The following is an 18,624-nucleotide window of genomic DNA, read 5'->3' as shown; positions in this document are numbered from 1 at the left end:
AAACTCATTTGGCATTAAAGGCAGAATAGCCTGTAGTACAGCGCTTCAGTGTAGGCTGGTTTGGACCCAAGCCGAGAGACGCCTACAATGCAGAACAGATGAAGATGAGAGGAAAACCCAGCGGTGGAGCGAAATGATCCAACACAGCATATGGAGCCGTTGCAATTGTGTGAGGCAGCGATGACACAATGTGTGTGGCACTACACGCTTTGTTCTTCAAGTAACATTTGTCACCAAACGATTCTGTTCGAATAACATGTCGCGTTGTTTGAAGAAATACAATCCAGCATTGTGTTTTAATCAGCTGGATCAATAAGTGGTTTATGATGCAGGATGAAGGTTCAATTACAGATTATTGATTTTGACAGTGAAAGACTCATCCAATCATCCATCCATCCATCCATCCAACCATCCACTCATTTGTGAGTTCAACAAAAGTTGTCACAGACTGGAATCATTCTCAGCGGATTGTGGGTTAAAGGTCACAGTCACATGCACTTACATTCACAATGGGCAATTTTAGGTTCATTAATGAACCCTAAACAGGCATTTTTGGACCACTGGTAGAATCCAGAGTTCAATGTGCACGCTGAAAGAACATACAAACTGAAAACCCAAGCAAGAGTTCTAATCACTTGACCCATAATATGGCTGCAGAAATGAACGCCTAAAATGAGGCTGCCCGGATGGGACATAAGAACATGGAGGTCTTGAGCATGTCAGCTGTCAGGGCAGGGGTGGGCCGTGTTTACCGATGACTGACTCCTTCGTTAATGGCACGGGTCAAGGCCAAGTCCACCATGATGCACATCATCTGTTCCCAAGTGAACACATAATCACCAAAACCTGCTCTTTGGAAGGTCATCTGTAAGCCCAAGCTGTGGGCACAGTGCAGGGAATAAATTGCTCCTGTGGAATCACACTGTTTCTTGGCCGCGGCGCGGTTGACTGCATGGGGGAGGCAGACAGCTCACCAAGCAGGCCTCTGCAGGGGGCCCTGGAGCTGATAAGGTCGTGTGTGTTTCTGCACATGTATGTATTCACAGCACCATTGGGTATCTGGGGGAGGCTGCCAACTCACTAATTAGTGTCCGTGATCTAAGAGGTTTTGAGAGCTTGCGGTGCAAGATCTACCAATAATGTGGGATCCTGGTCATTACGAGACATTGCAATGAAACACGAAGTCCTTACATGTGAAGCTTAGGGTCGGTGCAGGCGTGACTTTCTCTTTTAGTCTGGTTGTGGTCCCGAAACCTTTTCGATTTTATCTTGATGTTCATCTCGTTGCGCAACATGATCAAGATCCATGTACTTGCCAAAGAAAATGAAGATGTATTAATCTGGGTGGGAGCATATGAGCACACACACAGCTCCACTGCCAGATTCCCTCCCAGTTATCTTCACATTTGCCTGCTGCTTCAAAGTGATTCACGGGTACACTGACATTTGAACTGGTGTAAACACAGTATGCTCTCTGGATCTGTCTTGATCCCACAAAAAAGAAAAAAAAAATATGTTGCTGACTTCTTTTATAATGCTGACACACACACACACACACACACACACACACACACACACACACACACACACACGCCATATACATGAAAAACCAAAAACATTGTTTAACTCACATATACAGATATTCTTTAAAGACTAATATATTCAAGGCAGAATGAAGTCGATGAAAATGTATGAATCAGACAAAATGTGGGAGTTATTTGCGACAGTTAAGGTCTGAGAAACTTTTTTTGCAAGATAATGAATCATTTGATATTTTGTTTAAGTGTCAAAAGAGACACTTTGGTCTAAGTACATCATGTTTACAACTTATTTACATTTCCACCTGTTCGGGTCGCTGAAAGGTCATAAAGGTGCAGCGTGGGCGCATAAACGCATGAAAACCTCTCATATGAATCTAATTTCATCAAAATAAATGAACAGTAAAATAACATAAAATCTATAGTGATGCTGCATATGAGCTTGCTGTGTTTATTTTTTCAGCAAATCAAAACGTTGCTGAACTTGTTTTTGTATAAGCTACTAGCAGCAGATGGAAAACAGTATACAGCAGCTGTCAGTGAGGCCATCGCATCTTTTTTTTTTTTTTTCCTCCTGTTGTTGCACCAGTGAAAGAGAACAGGCACATTTCAATTGACAGTTTGAGTAAGCCGGTGTGTGTCATAAAGTCATCCGCAGTGTCCACACGAACACACAAACACTTAACAAATCATCTCATTAACAAGACGGCTTATTTTTATCTCCCCCTCCTTTGGACATCACCCCGATTTCTGCCAGGAACTTATGTAAGTCTGTATGTTTGAAACTGGTGAGATGCTGAAACTGTGATCACTGATGACGCAGATGGAACGCACGCGCTCGCCACGCAGACGTACATATACTCATGCACATGCATGCACGCACGCACGCACAACCACACCTTTGTGATGTGATAGACTCGGAGTTGAAGTTGAAGTTATTTCTGGGTTGCGAGTGTTTGGGAGTCAGGCCAGAGCAGGTGTTGCGGGGGTGTGTCCCCGCTATTTCAGGTGCCAGAGATGATTTTCTTCCCCCCCCAGACTAAAGTCTCTCCACCACTTTCAGCAATAACGTGGCAGATGCTGTCCAGTATCACCAGTTTCAGTGTGACTGAAGAAGTCAGGCTGTAGTTCGATGCTACTCTGAAGTTCTGCAGGTTTTAACTTTATCCACGAAATCCAGTTTTTACTCGAAGAAATCCTCCACAGACGTAGGACTGCAGGACTTTGTCAATATACATGTATTTAAAAATAAACCATATATAATGCATTACAATCATACATATGGGCCTAATTAGAGAAAAAGACATTTGTTATTTATTGCCGTCATATTAACGTATTGTCTTAAGCACAGCTTTTGAACAGATCAGGAACTACTTTTATGAAGGTTTGAATAGCTACCGGCCGGTAAGGTTCAACTCACTAGTGTTTTATAAGTTTAAGATCCTCATAACAATCATGAAACACGGTTGTTAAAATGAAGTGTAGAAGGTACATTTGTACATCTGCTGTTTAACTGTTACTTTTTTTTCTGTTGTTGAATATTTTCATATCTTATAACTGCTGCCATAAAACTTTATAGTTACAAATGACAAATGTGATTCATTGAATTGGCTCGTGGATGAGTCGTAATTTATGCCAGGGAGTAAAATCAAATTTGAGATGAGAATGTTACTTGTGGGTGGGATAAGCATGTCTTAAATTCCAAAAAACTGAACTGCTGTCGTGCCGAGTGAAGCCAGACATCCCTGACCTGAAAAGGTGAAGTGAAGCCTTTTCAACTCCCCAGTTACTCATGAATGCACCAAGAGGGTCTTCATGAGTAAGATGCTGTAATTTTGGTTATTTTAACATCAAATTATACACACTCATACATGAGCGAGTGACTGAGCTTGTACAGTTTAAAACTTGATCTACCACATTCAGGTAAGCCTGCACGTTTTTGTGAGAAAACCACATTATCCCAAAGTACACCTTGCATCGTGGGGAAATCAGTAAAAAACTATCCCTGCATAGTGTTGCTGAACTCAAGCAATACTTGGCAAATGGTTTGTTTTTTTGGGCAACCACACACACACCCACGCACATCTGCTCGCTTTTGTGAGAATCATCAATAGAAACTATTGATGAGAATATTGTTGATGCACAAAAGTGGTCACATCTTCCAAGACCATTAACATTATTAAAAGTTTCAACTCTGGAATCAAACCTGTTTATTTTCCCTGTGAGAAAACAATGCAAAGTACTGCTGCAATGTGCATCGCAACTACATAACCGCAGTCACCTTCTGTTAGTGATATAACTGCTGTTTAAAATGTTAAGCAATTTATTATATTCATGTTGCATTTTGTACACTACACCTCATACATCCCCATAAATTAATTCACCAATCGGTAAATAGAAACCAAGGACTCATTGAAAAACACTGTGGTAGCAAAGCTTTAAATTAGCACTTTAATGGCATTTTTGCTGGCATGTATACAAATAACACATTAGCTGAACATGTTTCACATGTCTTTGTTTCACTTTAAAGGACACCAGTAACAGACAATCACCTGAATTCGACCGCAAAACAGACTGAAAACTAACAGAACAGATATTTTGGCGGTAAAACATAAGTGCGGCAGTATCTATTCCCTTTTAAAAACTGTAACTGTTAATATAAAAAGTTGAATAATATTTGGCTGAGCACAGTGGATTAAACTATACTTGTATAGCTTTTAATTATATTTCAATCACATGACTACCATTTCAAACTTTCAAACTCTCTCATCACAAAAGAAAACATTAAATTTCCCTTCATGAGTTATTGCATATTAGTATTAGTTATGGTGTACATATCCTCATGACACCTGAGACTGCACAAACCAGGCGTCTGATCTGATGTATGTTAGGATTGAACATGTCAAGTTCAAGGCCAGTAGAGGGCAGAGCTGTGCTTCCTCTGGCCCACTCCTATTGAACAGTGACACAGACATCAGAACAGTTGTACTGACAGAAGGGCTCGGCTGAGGAGCTGCTGAGGATTCATCCAGATCTGACGACAGAAATCCCCTCCTTATGGGGACAGTACTCCTCACTGAGGTGTAGGTCTGCATTAATATACATTTCTGGCATCCTTAAGCTTAACTGACAGCTGGCCACGGATACGTACATGTAATATAAAAAAACAGCACTGAGTGGATACGTTACTCAACAGACTGCAAAGGACATATTGTACATAATAGTTAAGGCAGCTTACAATTAGAGCAGGCGACATTGGTTACAAAAAAAATCAAACATACAGATTTTCATAATTATGTATCCATAGATAGTTTTTCATTAATATTCTGAATTATTCCATATAGCAGGGAAGATATTGATGCGGTCTGAACTCACTCTACGATGTCAGATACATTTAAAGGCACAGGACCGTAGAGGAAACAGCTCAGATCTTACATATTTTGATTTGCACTTATGTTTGTACATGCAAAGTCATCTTTTGTTGAATTATTCAGAATAAAATAAATCATTTTGAGGGCTGAGCAATCAATAATTTTCTTAACAGTTAGTTAAATGATTTTATTCAAAATGGTCCTAGATTTTATACTGTCTGCTTTACATTGTGACATTTGATTGTCGTCGTTAGAGTGAAACATTTAGTTGCAAAGTTTATGCTTCAGGAAAGCTAACACTGTTTTACTCTCTTCAACTATGGCTTTTTCATTCGATTTCCTGTTTTATATCCAACCACCAGCTGTTGAAATAAGTCAAGCAGCATTATATCAGTAAAAACACAAGCGTGCGAGAGATTTGACTGTTTCATCTGAGTGTAAAACAACATGACAACATGCTTATTTAAAGCTGAGTGTTGACACTTGAAATCGGAGTTATCTGCTGTTATAAAAAAGTACTGATGTGACTTTGGAAATTAAAGATGCAATGATAAAATAGTAAAACTGAATTGAAAAAGATAGAGGTAGTTGATTTGGCAACATTTACAAAGTTTAAGGTACACATGTACCGCAAAAGTGTCCCTGAAGACTGAGGAGCACAAGTGCTTTTTGATTATCACAAAAATCTTTCGCTTGACGAAGAAAAATCAGAAGTGCTCACCAAAACGTAGGCGTTCAAGAGAAGATATGATGAAATCTCCACAATTCACCACAAGCACCAGAAACAGAGGACGTCATCAAGATGACTTAAAGAGGACCATGTGGCGAAAGCGAAACGCCCAAAAACAAAACACGTCACTTGCTGGCTCTAGTATGACTTGAACATGTAAAATGTGGAAATGACACATTTACTGGTGATTTCACTGCTGAGGGAAGCAGCAGGATGAAGACAGAGATAAGACTATTACGTGTGCTCAGGTTCGGCCAAATTTCAAGCTGAGGAGGAGGATTATCCTCAAACTGGCTGATGATTCACTGGATTTCGGGCACAGAGGCCTTTCTTTAACAGAGGAAGAAGAGTAATGGCAGTGGCTTTTAATTTAATGGAAACCGACCGTCTGAGGAACCAAAACCAACTTCAACCTTGAACACGAGAGCACAGTCTAATAAGTTATCGGTGTGACTGATGAGAAATTCAGTGCGCAAGTCATCATTTTCGTTTTACAGACTTCACGAGGAGGCAGCGGCAGCTTTGTTTCTGGAAGTCCGCCGACAGTGCAGGTAGACGGAGAGAGGATGGACGAAGGCCAGCAGACTGAGCACCGTCAGGCCGACGTTCACCTGCAGACACGAGGAGGGGGGAGAAGAGGAGTCGAAGTGAGAGCATGACGGGAGGACTACAGCATGAGTCGTGGGTGACGGTTCCTCACATATAAAGGATCTCCATGCAGCGCGCCTTTCACCAGAGCAAAGCAGGGATACTGCAGCAATGAAAACACTGCCGACAGGCCCATGACCATACCATAGAGCTTCCCAAAGTGGCAGGAAGGGAACCTACAATGAGAAAAAGAGATGAAAGAGGAGAAAAATCAAATCCGTTATAATAAACACAATACATTCATTTAAAAGAAATGTTGGGATTTTATCCCTGTAACTCCCAGTTGTACACACAGGATTCCATGTTGTACATGGGAAGACTTTCCGTGCTTGATACTCACGCCAAGTTGATGAAGGCTGCATTCCCACCGTAGAGGAAGGAGCGGTTAAGCACCTGCAGGATGAAGGTGAGGTACTGGAGGGGCAGGTAGGGGGTGGAGGCACAAAGCGAGAACAAGACACACTGCAGCGCCGTCAGGAAGAGGGACAGCACCGAGGCCCGCAAGTCTGCCTCCTGCTCTGTCTCTCCTGCAAACGCACAGCCGGGCAGAACATTAAAACACAAACGCTGTTCTTCTAGAAAGAAAAAAACAATAATTAATTGAAAACCTCGGTCTAAATTCAAACCGCACCAAGTTTTATTTATGTTTTCCACTGCTGTAATGTGGTTATTGAGATTTCTGAATGTCATTCATGTTACCTGCAGCTCGGGGTTTGCCTTTGTGTCGGTCCATGATGAGGCCGTTCCAGGGAGCGCACAGCACCCCACACAGCTGGGTGATGGCGAAGGCATTGATGTACTGACTCACTGCAGACACAAACAAAGTCGTCCGATATGAATAACGCCAACACGTGTTTCATACATCAAACAAAAGACACCATAAACTGGTTTGACGTTTTGAGACTGCCGTTTCCAGTGTTTAATCATTTCTGTTCAGGGGCCACACACAGATTATAGTTTCATTTTGACTACTATTACGATAAGCTCGAAATAACCAGTACTGCAATGTTTCATGTGGTTTGAGCACAAAAAAGTAAAAGTAATTGACTAAAATGCTTGGAAATATATGGTGCAAATGCAGTGTGATCAAATTATATTTCTAGTTGAGGTCAATGTCTGGTTGTTTTGAAAAAACTTGGTTGATACTAATTTCTCTCTTCATTTAAGATTACAGCTTCAGTGCAGAAATAAATGCAGAGAGTTGAGTGTTTGCTGAATTGGACTTGCTAATGGGGAGGATGACTGAATTTTACAAACAAGAAAGTGTCTGTAAAGCTCCCGTGTGTTTACCCAGTGAGGCTTCTCCGCCGCTCAGCCTCTGCAGCATGGGGTTGAGGGTGCCGATGAACAGGTAGTGTCTGAGCTGCATCACCGACAACCAAAGCAGGTGAAGCACAAAGAACCTGGAGAGCACACACTGACGGAAAGTCTTCACTGAGGGAGATGAAGACAGGAAAAAAGAAAATCAGAGAGTAAAAATTGCACAATGACGAAACGTATGAAACTGTTGTTTTTTGGATGGAAACACAAACCTTGTGTCACAGTTGCGTCTTTGTTGAGGGGCGTTTCGTCCACCGCCGTCTGAGCATTGTCAGTCGCGGACTCCTCCGAGCTCAGAGCCTCTGATTTACCGCAGGTTAATCTGGCAGGTAAAGGTCACAGTGAGGCCAGCCAGACACTGACGAGATCCAGGTAATTATCGTCTGTCTATGTTTGTGTCTGCTTTATAAATTAGGTTTTCAAATCCAAGCTCACGAATCAGAAAATAGACATGAAAGCAAAATTTAAGGAGCAACAAGATTAAAAACACAACTTGAAAGTTGTGTCTCGATATCTCCGTGGTCTGTTGGCGATCTTTACCCATAGGTGTAGTGATCGGGCACAGGGTAAGGGATGAATTTCCTTGGCAGCAGGAAGAAGGTCCTGAGCAGGTGAATGACGCTGCAGGCGGACAGGAAGAGGAAGGCGGCACGAAGAGAGACGCCGGACTCGTGCACCAGCTGCACGGGGCGGTGGGGAGGGGTAATCGTTGATAGATGAGATGGGATCAATACAGCCTGCCGGTTTTATAAATGTGTAAATATCTCTATGCGAGTCACCTTGATGATGAGGAAGAGGGCTGAGGAAGAATCAAAGGCCCCGTTGTAAAGGGTGATGATGGTGGATCGGTGAGAGCCAAATAAGTTGCCAACCTTTAAGAAAAACATTTGAAATAGTTCAAACAAATAAGTAATAATGTGTATTTACTCTTTCTTTAAAATCCTGACTCGATGTTGTCCAACTTAAACTGGAAATGATCGATATAATCAGATAACAATGTTTACAACTGTGACCTAATCGGTGTTTAATAAGATTGCTTATGGTCCAGCTGCTGCAGCGACATGGACCGTGTTCATTCTGTGAGCAATGTTCATGTGATCACCTGCATGTTGGTGATCAGGAGCAAAATACCACCCATAGCCAAGAAGCAAAGGGCTGGGAAGAGCAGGTTTGGAACAGCTGAGGGGGAAACAAGAGGAAGAAGTCATCTTTGTAACGTATCTGGCCGTTCATCTGGTAAATCTTAGAGACAGCAAAGGTCTGAAAAAGAGAGCTAAAAAAGATTTAGAGAAAGAAATGTTTTTCACCTGAACTTGAGAAAGCCACCATCAAGGTTCCTGCTGTGTAAAGAAATCTGTTGGTAGAGAAGAAAAGTGTCGAAAGAGGCAAACAACAACAAGAACAACAGAAATCTCATCACAACTGATCTTAAAGGCACACTGGTTTCATCAGGAATACATATTGGAAAATACTAATAGAACCAATTCAGCTGGCGAAGTCTTTGACAATTCCTCAACAATCCTTGATCAAAATTGCATCACGTCACAAAAGTGTCACATAAATATCAAACTCATAGTTTTTCATGAATTAATGTAGTTTTACAAGAGAAAGCTCCATTGTCCTTTTTGAGGGAATTAGCATAAAGGGTAACACTTGAGTCACAGGAGAATTGTGAATAGTTCATGTACTGTATTTGTTCAGTGAAGTCTTGAAAATAGATCATTCTTGTATGAGAGTGACTCACATTCTGTTTGCATTTGACAATAAAATCCAGATCAGATCAAAAGTAATAATCAAGTTATGTGAAAAAAAAACACATGAAAAAAAGAGCACATTTTCTTTCTTCTCTGTAGCCTATATTCAAATTACTTGCAGAAAAATGTGGGTCTTTATAGAGTGGAATAACATCTGAGTCTTGCTAATCTCCAGATTTGTGTCTCGTTTTGTTTGTACAACTTCTGGCCGACTTTAATTTCCTCTCTTGACTTTTCTAAAGCATCCAGATCTTCATTTGCCAGCGACTCAAATTCCTTGGCTCTTTATTTTCCCTCCACCCTCTTTTAGTGGAAACATATGGGTGTCCTTAGTGCCAGTTTGTTATCATGGATTTAGATAAACTGGACAGGTATGTGTACGCGGCGTTTTAATATATGAGCGATAATAACTATGAAGCGAGAGGGAGGATGGCTTAGTCATGAAGTCTGAACATCTGTAGAAAAAAAGTTTATCCTTTTTATTTTTTCTTTAAAAAACTAACATTCCTCCACCACCCTCTGGTGAGTAACGGTCCTGACCTGGATATTTATTCGTATTTCTCTCTCCACTGGGACTTCGCACAGAGTTGAGATGTTCATTAGACCTGTCTTCCGTCATTTTTCAGAAAACATTTCCAGTTGTTGGACTGGTATGCTGCTGTTTGTTCTCACATCTGTTCCTGTCTAGATAAAAACAACACTTTCCCAAAGTGGAATTTTCTCAGGAAGGTCACCTGAGTATCTCTAACAAGGGTCGTCTCAGGTTTCTGATCATAATTTTGGTAGTTTAATGTCGCCAACAGTAAATTATAACCATTTTGACTTGATGTTGGGCCGACTCCAAAGCATGAGCACTGGACGTGAGAAAGTGCAGCCATGAGAGTGCAACAAGTTTCACTGCCAGTCTAGCAAAGTGAAAAACTTTGTGGGGACAAATCACAGATGCAGCAGTAGAGAAGCTACTTTCATGGCCGCTCTCGTTGGTGATCACTTGCAAACAGTGACGGCCAGCAGCTGAAAATTTATCCATTCAGGAATATTGGGAGTTTCTTGGGAGAAGCAGCTTTTATCCTAATGTAACCTTTTACATCAGGATAAAGTTTTACAGGCTGAAAGGTGTTTGGCACTCTGGCCTGACAGTGAGAATACCACGGTTTGCATGTTCCCATTTTGCATTAGGTTGTCTACTCCAGGCCAGTCCAAAAACAATTTCTCTGCTTTAGAAGTTCTTTAAAAATTGCCAACAGGCAATGTTAGTGTGTTGTTGTTTGCATCAGTTTTTGACTTTTGACTTTTTTTCTTAGGTTGCATTTTTTTAGACATGCACATCAACAGCAGATAAAGCACAACAGGTTCGGTTAAATTTATCTCTGTTCCGTGAATAATTGAATTTTCCAAAGTGAATAAATAACCTATTGTTGTGGACACTATCAATAACAAACCTCCACGTCATAAAATACTCCAGTTTTAGCACGTGCAATGTTAAAATAATATTTCTATCATGTTTTCCAAAAATGAATCTGTGTTGAAATATTTCTCCAGGCTCCAGTGACAAAAACAATGTTTTAACCCTTTAAATAGTGGAAGCTGCAGCCGGTGCTTTTTGTGTATGTGGTTTGTTTATCTAATATATTATTTTGGATCTGAACTATGTTTAAAGACGGGGAGTGGTCGATGACCAGAAAATGCCCTGCTGTGGGGAGTAAAGTTCCTGTTATTGTTATCAGAGTCTGGTGCCTTCAAAGAGAGTGTAGATGGAAATATGGCACACTGCAGAGATGGAAAAAAATGTGTATAACAAATCACTTATGGGAATAGACTGAGCTTAAACATTTAGAAATGTCAAAATCTCCAAAAAATTTAAAAATGGAAAAAAAAATAGAATTATATAACATTGAATATGTTTGTATTTAACTGAAACACTAAATTCTAAGCATTAATAGAACTGATGCAAATGTCAAAAAGTATTGGATTTCAAGTCATAAACACATCTGATGTGCGGCTCGTCACAGGTCTTGACACAGAATGAAAACCCTGATTGTCCCTAATTAACATGTCTTCTTGACTTCTTAAAATAATTTGAATAAATTGCGTTGCTGGACTTACATGCCAACGAGACGAGCCACCGTAGTGCCATAGCGGTCGAAGATGAAACCGTTGGGCATTGTCATGAAATTATTCATAAACGAGGCGATGGTGAAAATGAGAGAGAATTGCTCATCTTGTCTGCTGCAATCTGCAAACACAAAAAAACAGAGAAGACGATGCATCACAGGTATAATTTGTCTTTCATTCAGATTAGAAATATTCATTATGCAGCTTCAAATCATATCCATGATTCACAGTGGTAACACTCACCTAGGATCTGTGTTGCGTTGGCCCCTGTGGAGTTGACACACAGCGAGCTGAAGTAGCCATCCTCTTTCAGCACGAAGACGAGTGAAGCCCAGCCAAAGACCGCTCCAGCAAAGCCCAGGCACTCCACCAGGCCCGTGGCAAAGGTGAAGTAGCGCTTCACCGACAAGCTGCCAGCCATGATCCTACACTCACACGCACAGACAGAACACTGACAGAGAGGCAAACCCACACATATGCAGGGTTTTTCTTTCTTTCTTTCGACACTGTGCCTGCCAATAAAAAGAAAGAAAGAAAACAAGAAAAGAAACGATGAATGCATTTGGCTCGGTGGTACCTTTGATACCTGCACCTGTAAAATCAATCAGTCACTTTTATCAATGACAACTAATCATTCATGTCAAATCACATTGAAATGAGAAGTCATGAAGTTAAGGGATATCGGCTGCAACTCAAAAGGGGTTTAAAACATTTTGGTCAAATCTAGTTCAAAAGGTCGCTCCGCTTCCAAAAACATACAGACACTGGACAGGAAGAAGTGAAGTAAGCCTTACTGGAAAACTTACTGTTCACAGGGCACATTTCATCCAAATAACCTATTTGTGTTCCCATAAAACAAAAATACTCCTTGTTTGCATTGCAAACTAGCTTGTACTCACAATTCAGCCTGTGAGGATCGCTCCAAACTGCTTTCACAACCCACAACCGTCCCGCTCCAGGCCTGCAGTCTGGCTTTATACTGACAAGGGCTTCCTTCCTCCGGCCCGCCCTCTGTCCCCTTCTCGGTCTTCCCCTTACTGAAACTCACTTCTCTGCTCTGCAGCAGAGAAAACCGCCTGGACAGTGAGCTATTGGCTGCTGAAAATAAACAACGTTTTCCCAGCGGAGCCTTAAGCAGAGCCACAGAAACTGCAAGACATGTTCCAGATGAGGACGCACTGGCCGGGCCTGGTTTACCAAAAGATCGTTGGAAAATTTAAGAAAATAACTTTTCTTTTGTGTCCATATGACAAAACATTATTGATCTGTCTTATCACTGAATGGCAGGTTGTTAAAAGATGCTACAGAGTCTCCTGACTTTGCATGATGCTACATGTCTCTCATGAGAAAGAAAGCTTTAAACCCATGAGAGTACAGTAGATTTCAGTATGAAGACAATCACAAGGCAGTTGAAAGAGAGTGAGAGATAAGAGCACTTTTGTTTGTGATAGGCTTGATTGTACACTAACTGTGAGTTGTCACTTCATCACAAACCTATAAAACACACTGCAGTTAGAGTTATTGAAGCAGATATACTACTAAAGCTTAACATGAAGGGGCTCATTAAGAAAATTCCAAGTGGCCATATTATTTTTATTTTATCTAATGATGGTAGAGAACTTCTTTCCTTAATTGTCTTTATTTTTTCTAGCACAGAGACAACATTACATAGTGTGATGTCAAAATAAACAAATTCGCCACCTTTTTTTAAAATCTCTTAACGTATAACTAAACATGCAGTGCATTTTTTTTCCATTGAATTGAAAATATTAACAACTACTTTACTACTTTGATTGTCTGTTTAGTTATAACAATGTTTACAAATAGTGAATATTGAAAAGAATAAAACATGTTAAAAAATGCAACATTGTCTAATATAAAGACACACCATGTGTCCATTATACTGCCGAGTCTGTCAAGGTGAAAACAACCTGAGCTCTGTCTCCATAAATTCATTGACACAGAGGTCAAGGCTTCAGGGACCAGATCTGAACACCAGGCCTGGGATCAAACAGCCGTGTACTGAATCTGTCCCATGATGGAGAAAACAGAAATCAGGTCATCACAGTGAAAATGAGTCCCATGTTGATGCTTTATGTTGATGCCAGTCAAGGCGTACTGAATACAGTGAGATCGAATCACAAGCAATAGAGCAAATATTAGAACAAGAGAAGCAATACTGTGCGTTGTTGTCTGAGTTCAGCAGTCTGATGGACCATGGGGTAGAAACTGTCTCTCATCCTGTTCGTCCAGCAGTTTAAGGCTCTAAGTCTCTTTGCTAATGGCAGCAGGCTGAACAGCTGCCGGCCAGGGTGGGTGCCGTCTGCCGATGCCGAGGATCTGTGGGAACCTTTGGTGGGTTGGACAGAAAGTCCTTTATCCAGGAGTACATCAGGGGGGCCATATAGACATCCATCAGCTTCTCCACTCAGACATTCAGACAAGAACACAGAATCTAGTTCATCGACTTTTCCTCTGTGGCTGGAACAAGTGAGCTGACCTTGAAGAAGAGGCTCTTGTTGAACGGAGCAACACAACTGAAAGTGAGCCAGATAAAAATGACGACATAGCCACAGCTTATCACCCGTCCTTTATGAAACGGAAATGTTTAAATTTGTCACCCTTAAAAACAGGAAGAGTCTTAAGACACACTTTTTCCGTTCAACATGTGGTTTTTTGATTAGCTTGAGTTCAGAGTCGCTGCATGTCCTCCTAGTTCATTGTTACCTTGATTGTTCGTGCATCAATTTAAGAGAAGAATGTGTGTTATTTTTTGCAGAAAGCCTGGTAGGGGAATTAAAAACAGATTGGCAGTTATATACTTCAAAAAGCGTGTCTGACAATGACAATACCAGATGACAAAGGTAAGTCGCATCATGCGAAGCGCCAACACTATAACAAATATAATCAGAGCCTTTGGCATGAATTTTAAGAGCGGTGCCAAATAACCACAGAAGCATCACAATGGAGAGTCAACACGTCCCACCCAACGACTTCAACACACACTAATGTGGCAGTTTCTCTTACGTGGGCTGTCACCACACCGCTGTTGACACGGCAGACGATCAATCTGAGTTCACGCTGGTTCATAATCATCATTAGTAAAACCCAGATAATTAGAGTAACGTTGAAGCCTCGTCGAATGTTGTCTTTTCTGTGTTTGCAGAGTCCACAAGATGATGGAGGCTGAAGGTTGGGAGTCGCCGAAAGGCAGACGTGTTCGTCACTGGAGGTCGTCTAACAATAACTCAAGTCATGCAACATAAAGACCCACTGAAAACTGCAATCATCACCTCATCACAAGACAGCCCATAAGCACAAAGCAGCGGCATGCAAACCTCCGGAAACACTTCCTGAAACCGCTGACCTGGCATTAACACCGCCATCACACAACACATATCTGGGAATATAAAGCAATGGCTTCAAAAAACAAACCCATGACTTCTTTCAAACCATAATCTACAATCGTTGTAGTAGTTGAACAATACTGATATTATTCATTTTTTTTTTCCCCCACAGGGCTTATTTGATCTTTATGGTGCCATCCCCCTCTAGCACAAATTTCGAAGAATAAATTCTGCAATAGCGAGAAAATCGTATTGTTTCACTGGATTGACCCTAAATACTAACGTCAACCTTTAGAAAATAACAAGTATGAGCTCTAATGGAGCGATTTATGGATTCAGACACACAGCTGACAAATTAAAATAAAAAAAAAAGAATGATGATTTAGAGACACGTAGTTAATGCTCTCGCACAGATTTGTGACATAGCCATATATATAATTTTCATTCATCGTCATTCTGTAGTGATTTACCGAACTGAAGGTTGTGGGGAGCTGGAGACGATGGTGAAGGCGGGATACACTCTGGACCGGCTGTTCAGAGATGTCAATTCTGCAGGTATGCATGTCCAGAATACATGAGAAAACCCACACCCAGGTAAAACATGCAAACTGCGTCAGCCTTCAAGCTCCAGCAGCACCATGCAGCTCCAGCTGACATACAGACTTCTGGGAAAACTACTAAGAAGACTCAGTTGCTTCTGGAGTTTCAGTCACAACGGAAAAAAAAAAAATCAGTTTACAGGAGCAGTGACTCAAATCATTCCAGTGTTGAATGTGGACAAATTACATTTGATGCGGTTATAGCAGTGCAATACGAAAGAAATAAAATACAGAGGAACAACTGTTGTGCAGGTGTCATTCACTGTCAGTGGGAACAGTAAATTGAAATATGACATACAGAGAGAAACGAAAGTGAGTCTGGTGAATAAACCTCCAGAAACAATGTGAATGTACCTTTGATTGTGTGGGTTCATGGTAGAACTGCTGGTACTGACAACATGTTATTTTATGTATTTTTGTATAGCACATTATAAGTACATTATAGCACTGTATAACTATAGTTATAAACACTCATAAATGATCACAATGCTTTATAACATCAGGACCTAACCCTAACCCTAATCCTATGCTGTATAGTGGGTTATAAAGCATTGTGATCATTTATGAGTGTTTATAACTACTTATAATGTGTTATACCGGGTGCTTCAAGTAAAGTGTTACCGTATTTTTTTTCTTCCACTATACCTTACATGTTGCAGCAATGTTTGATTACTGGAAGGGAAAAAAATGTAACCGGAGGAATCACGTGTTTTGCAATTGTGCAATCAGCCTCCAGCTCTCTCCATTTATGCCAACAATAAAAGTGTTAGTTTCAGCAATTTCAGAAGCAGTAAGTAGTCACGCCATCTTTGTTCAAAAAAAGATTTTAAAAAGCGTAAAGACCACGGGACTCTTTCTCCATCACACTCACTACTTCCTCTTTACGTTTCAACTAAATGCTGCACATGATGCTTGAGGTCAGGTGGTGACAGAGTCGTTAACATCACGCTTTTGAATACCCTCACCATAATGTTTGAGGTGTTTTTATAGATGTGTCATGGTTTTATGTGTTTCTCACCCGCAGGCACGGAGAAACTGTGCTTCACTCTCTTTATATAATCTAATCAAACAATGCAGTAACAATGAGACAAAGTGAGTCTGGAGTGAATGTTTGACCTGAGATGACTGTGGAGCCACACACTGTCATTGGTTGAGAGTGGAGCACAAACATCTCCCAGTCAGGATCTGATGTGCTTGTTGTGAATAACTGTGATCTGCCAGCGTGTGACAGCCCTTCAGAATCCCTTAGAGTGACTGGAGAAAAAAAACATATGAACCAATTTAAATGGACTGATTCATAAATGCTGATAAAAACAAATGACTAAGAAATATGCTGTGCATCTGTTTTCGTTTGCACTGTAGTGCCTTTTGTTTTAAGAGCTGCGAGTTTTCCTTTTTGAGTTTTCCTTTTTCTGATGCATACTTTTTTTGTCCTTTTATTCATTTTAATTTCATTTCATTTTATTTATTTTCAATTAATGATCTCTTCCATTGATAATGAGCAATGAAAATACAACGGAAATGGCTGAAATGATTCGGAAAATGCACAGTTCAAAGGCCTCTGCTGCCTGCCCCAAACTGAGATTGTTGGAAAATCCCTTTTATAAGCTTTTGGTCTGTACTGTCACTGTGCTCGCATGGTGAAATTAACTTTGTTTACTCAAAAGGGACTTAAAGTTACTGCAGGACAGAAGCCGCCTTTTTTCAGGGTGATTAGAAAATACAATCTGGTGCACGTTTCTCAGGTTCTCTGCACAAAAGGACCTTGAAAGACAAACAAGGTCTGTAAATTTTGGAGATTCTCTCTTAATTTTCATTGTTTTAGAGGCTGCTGAGGCCTCTATCAACAAACGAACTTTGTAACCTGTATTTACACAGTGAGAGCGCAGTGGATTTTGTCCCCATCAGTGATACTGAAAGAACAGAACTCTGCTGAATGAGGAGAATGAATAACAGCAGCAACCTGAGCGTGTTTCCACATAGATACAGTCAGATTCATACTGAGAGACATGTAGACTCACGCCTCTTTGTGAAAATGTCCTCAGCTTCAGCCTGTGAAACCTTCTTTGTAGAGTTTGCATGTTCTCCCTTTGGAAGTGTGTAGTTTCTCTGGCTACTCCAGTTTCCTCCCACAGTATAAAGATTAAGATCAACTGATGATTCTAAATTTCCCTCTTGTGTTGATCCAGTATGTGTGAGTCTGTGTTTGCCTTGTGATTGAATAATAAACCTGTCATGAATACTGGATTTGAGCAACCAGGTAAAGTCCACAAGATGTAAACGCCGTTTGTCAAGGTGAGCAGAAGTAGGCTGAACTTCCACCACCACTGATCACAGACTTTCAAAAGGTTTTATGAAATAATGAAATTGCTTTTTTTTATGGAAAAGTTACAAATATTTATATGTACATTTTCTGTTGATCATTAATTAAACTTGGACAGATGAAAATAAACAAGTGAGGAGGGGAAATGTTAGTTTTTCATTCAGCTGCCTGATAATTCTGCTCACCCAAATTTGCCACATAATTCTTCACTCTGAGATATTCTCTTCAGAAAGGGAACGCCTGAGTTTTGTTGACATTTTGGCTTGACCCTGAGTGCTGTAGATGTTGAGAAAATTAAATCAATTATCAAAAATACAACTTGATCAACAATCCTAAAAACAGTCTAGATAAGGTAAACTCAAGGATAAAACGAATCAATAAAAGACCCAGGTAGAACCCACACAATCACTGAGAGAAGATGCAAACTCCACAGAGAAAGATATTGGAGCGGACCATTGAAGTGGAGATATTTTCATTGTGAGACAACAGAGCTGACCACTGCAGTACTGTATGACCAATAACAACAATAAATAAAGGTTGCTTAAGCAACAAGCATGCGGATGATCAGAAACTGACAGGATTGCACAGGAATCTGATTGATGCAGAATGATTTTCAGCCTAGATTGACTCTTCTTTTCGTACTGCAGTGTGAGTGTTCCCTGCTGCAGTGTGGGCAGGACTTGATGCTGTGGTCAGCTGCTCACACTGAACTGTAACCTGCATTAACAGTCGTGTGACAGACTTGGGCAAGAAGAAAGCCCGTCTCCTGTTTTCAGGGTGTATGTTCACGGCGGGATGTACACTTACGTGGTGTTGTGATCTCCTACTGTGCTTCCATTGTCCATGAAATCCACACATTGTCCGTCCAGTGGCTATAAG

At 40.7% G+C, this 18,624-nt stretch overlaps 1 protein-coding gene across 1 annotated transcript; it reads right to left on the bottom strand.

Annotated features, from left to right (window-relative positions):
• Positions 1-6,109: 6,109 nt before the first annotated feature.
• slc43a3b (solute carrier family 43 member 3b) lies at positions 6,110-18,624 on the bottom strand. The gene is made up of 13 exons (XM_030115989.1): positions 18,553-18,624; positions 11,720-11,901; positions 11,468-11,597; positions 8,915-8,961; positions 8,710-8,786; positions 8,387-8,479; positions 8,148-8,287; positions 7,820-7,929; positions 7,578-7,721; positions 6,987-7,094; positions 6,628-6,814; positions 6,340-6,463; positions 6,110-6,250 (listed from the first exon to the last, which is right to left on the bottom strand). The coding sequence occupies exons 1-13, from the start codon at positions 18,588-18,590 to the stop codon at positions 6,140-6,142; spliced, it is 1,491 nt and encodes a 496-aa protein (XP_029971849.1). The 5' UTR covers positions 18,591-18,624; the 3' UTR covers positions 6,110-6,139.

Source organism: Salarias fasciatus, chromosome 2 (genome assembly GCF_902148845.1).
Source record: "Salarias fasciatus chromosome 2, fSalaFa1.1, whole genome shotgun sequence".
Taxonomy (NCBI): domain Eukaryota; kingdom Metazoa; phylum Chordata; class Actinopteri; order Blenniiformes; family Blenniidae; genus Salarias; species Salarias fasciatus.
This window is presented reverse-complemented; position numbering and strand designations above follow the sequence as displayed.

What these genes read in the sequence shown, in the direction of transcription:
- slc43a3b (XM_030115989.1), bottom strand. Translation starts at nt 18,590, where the DNA reads ATGGACAATGGAAGCACAGTAGGAGATCACAACACCAC. An exon ending in GTGGCTCGTCTCGTTGGCAT is followed by an intron (nt 8,962 to 11,467) that starts GTAAGTCCAGCA and finishes CTCTACCAACAG; the next exon opens with ATTTCTTTACACAGCAGGAA. An exon ending in GGTGGCTTTCTCAAGTTCAG is followed by an intron (nt 8,787 to 8,914) that starts GTGAAAAACATT and finishes TTTCCCCCTCAG; the next exon opens with CTGTTCCAAACCTGCTCTTC.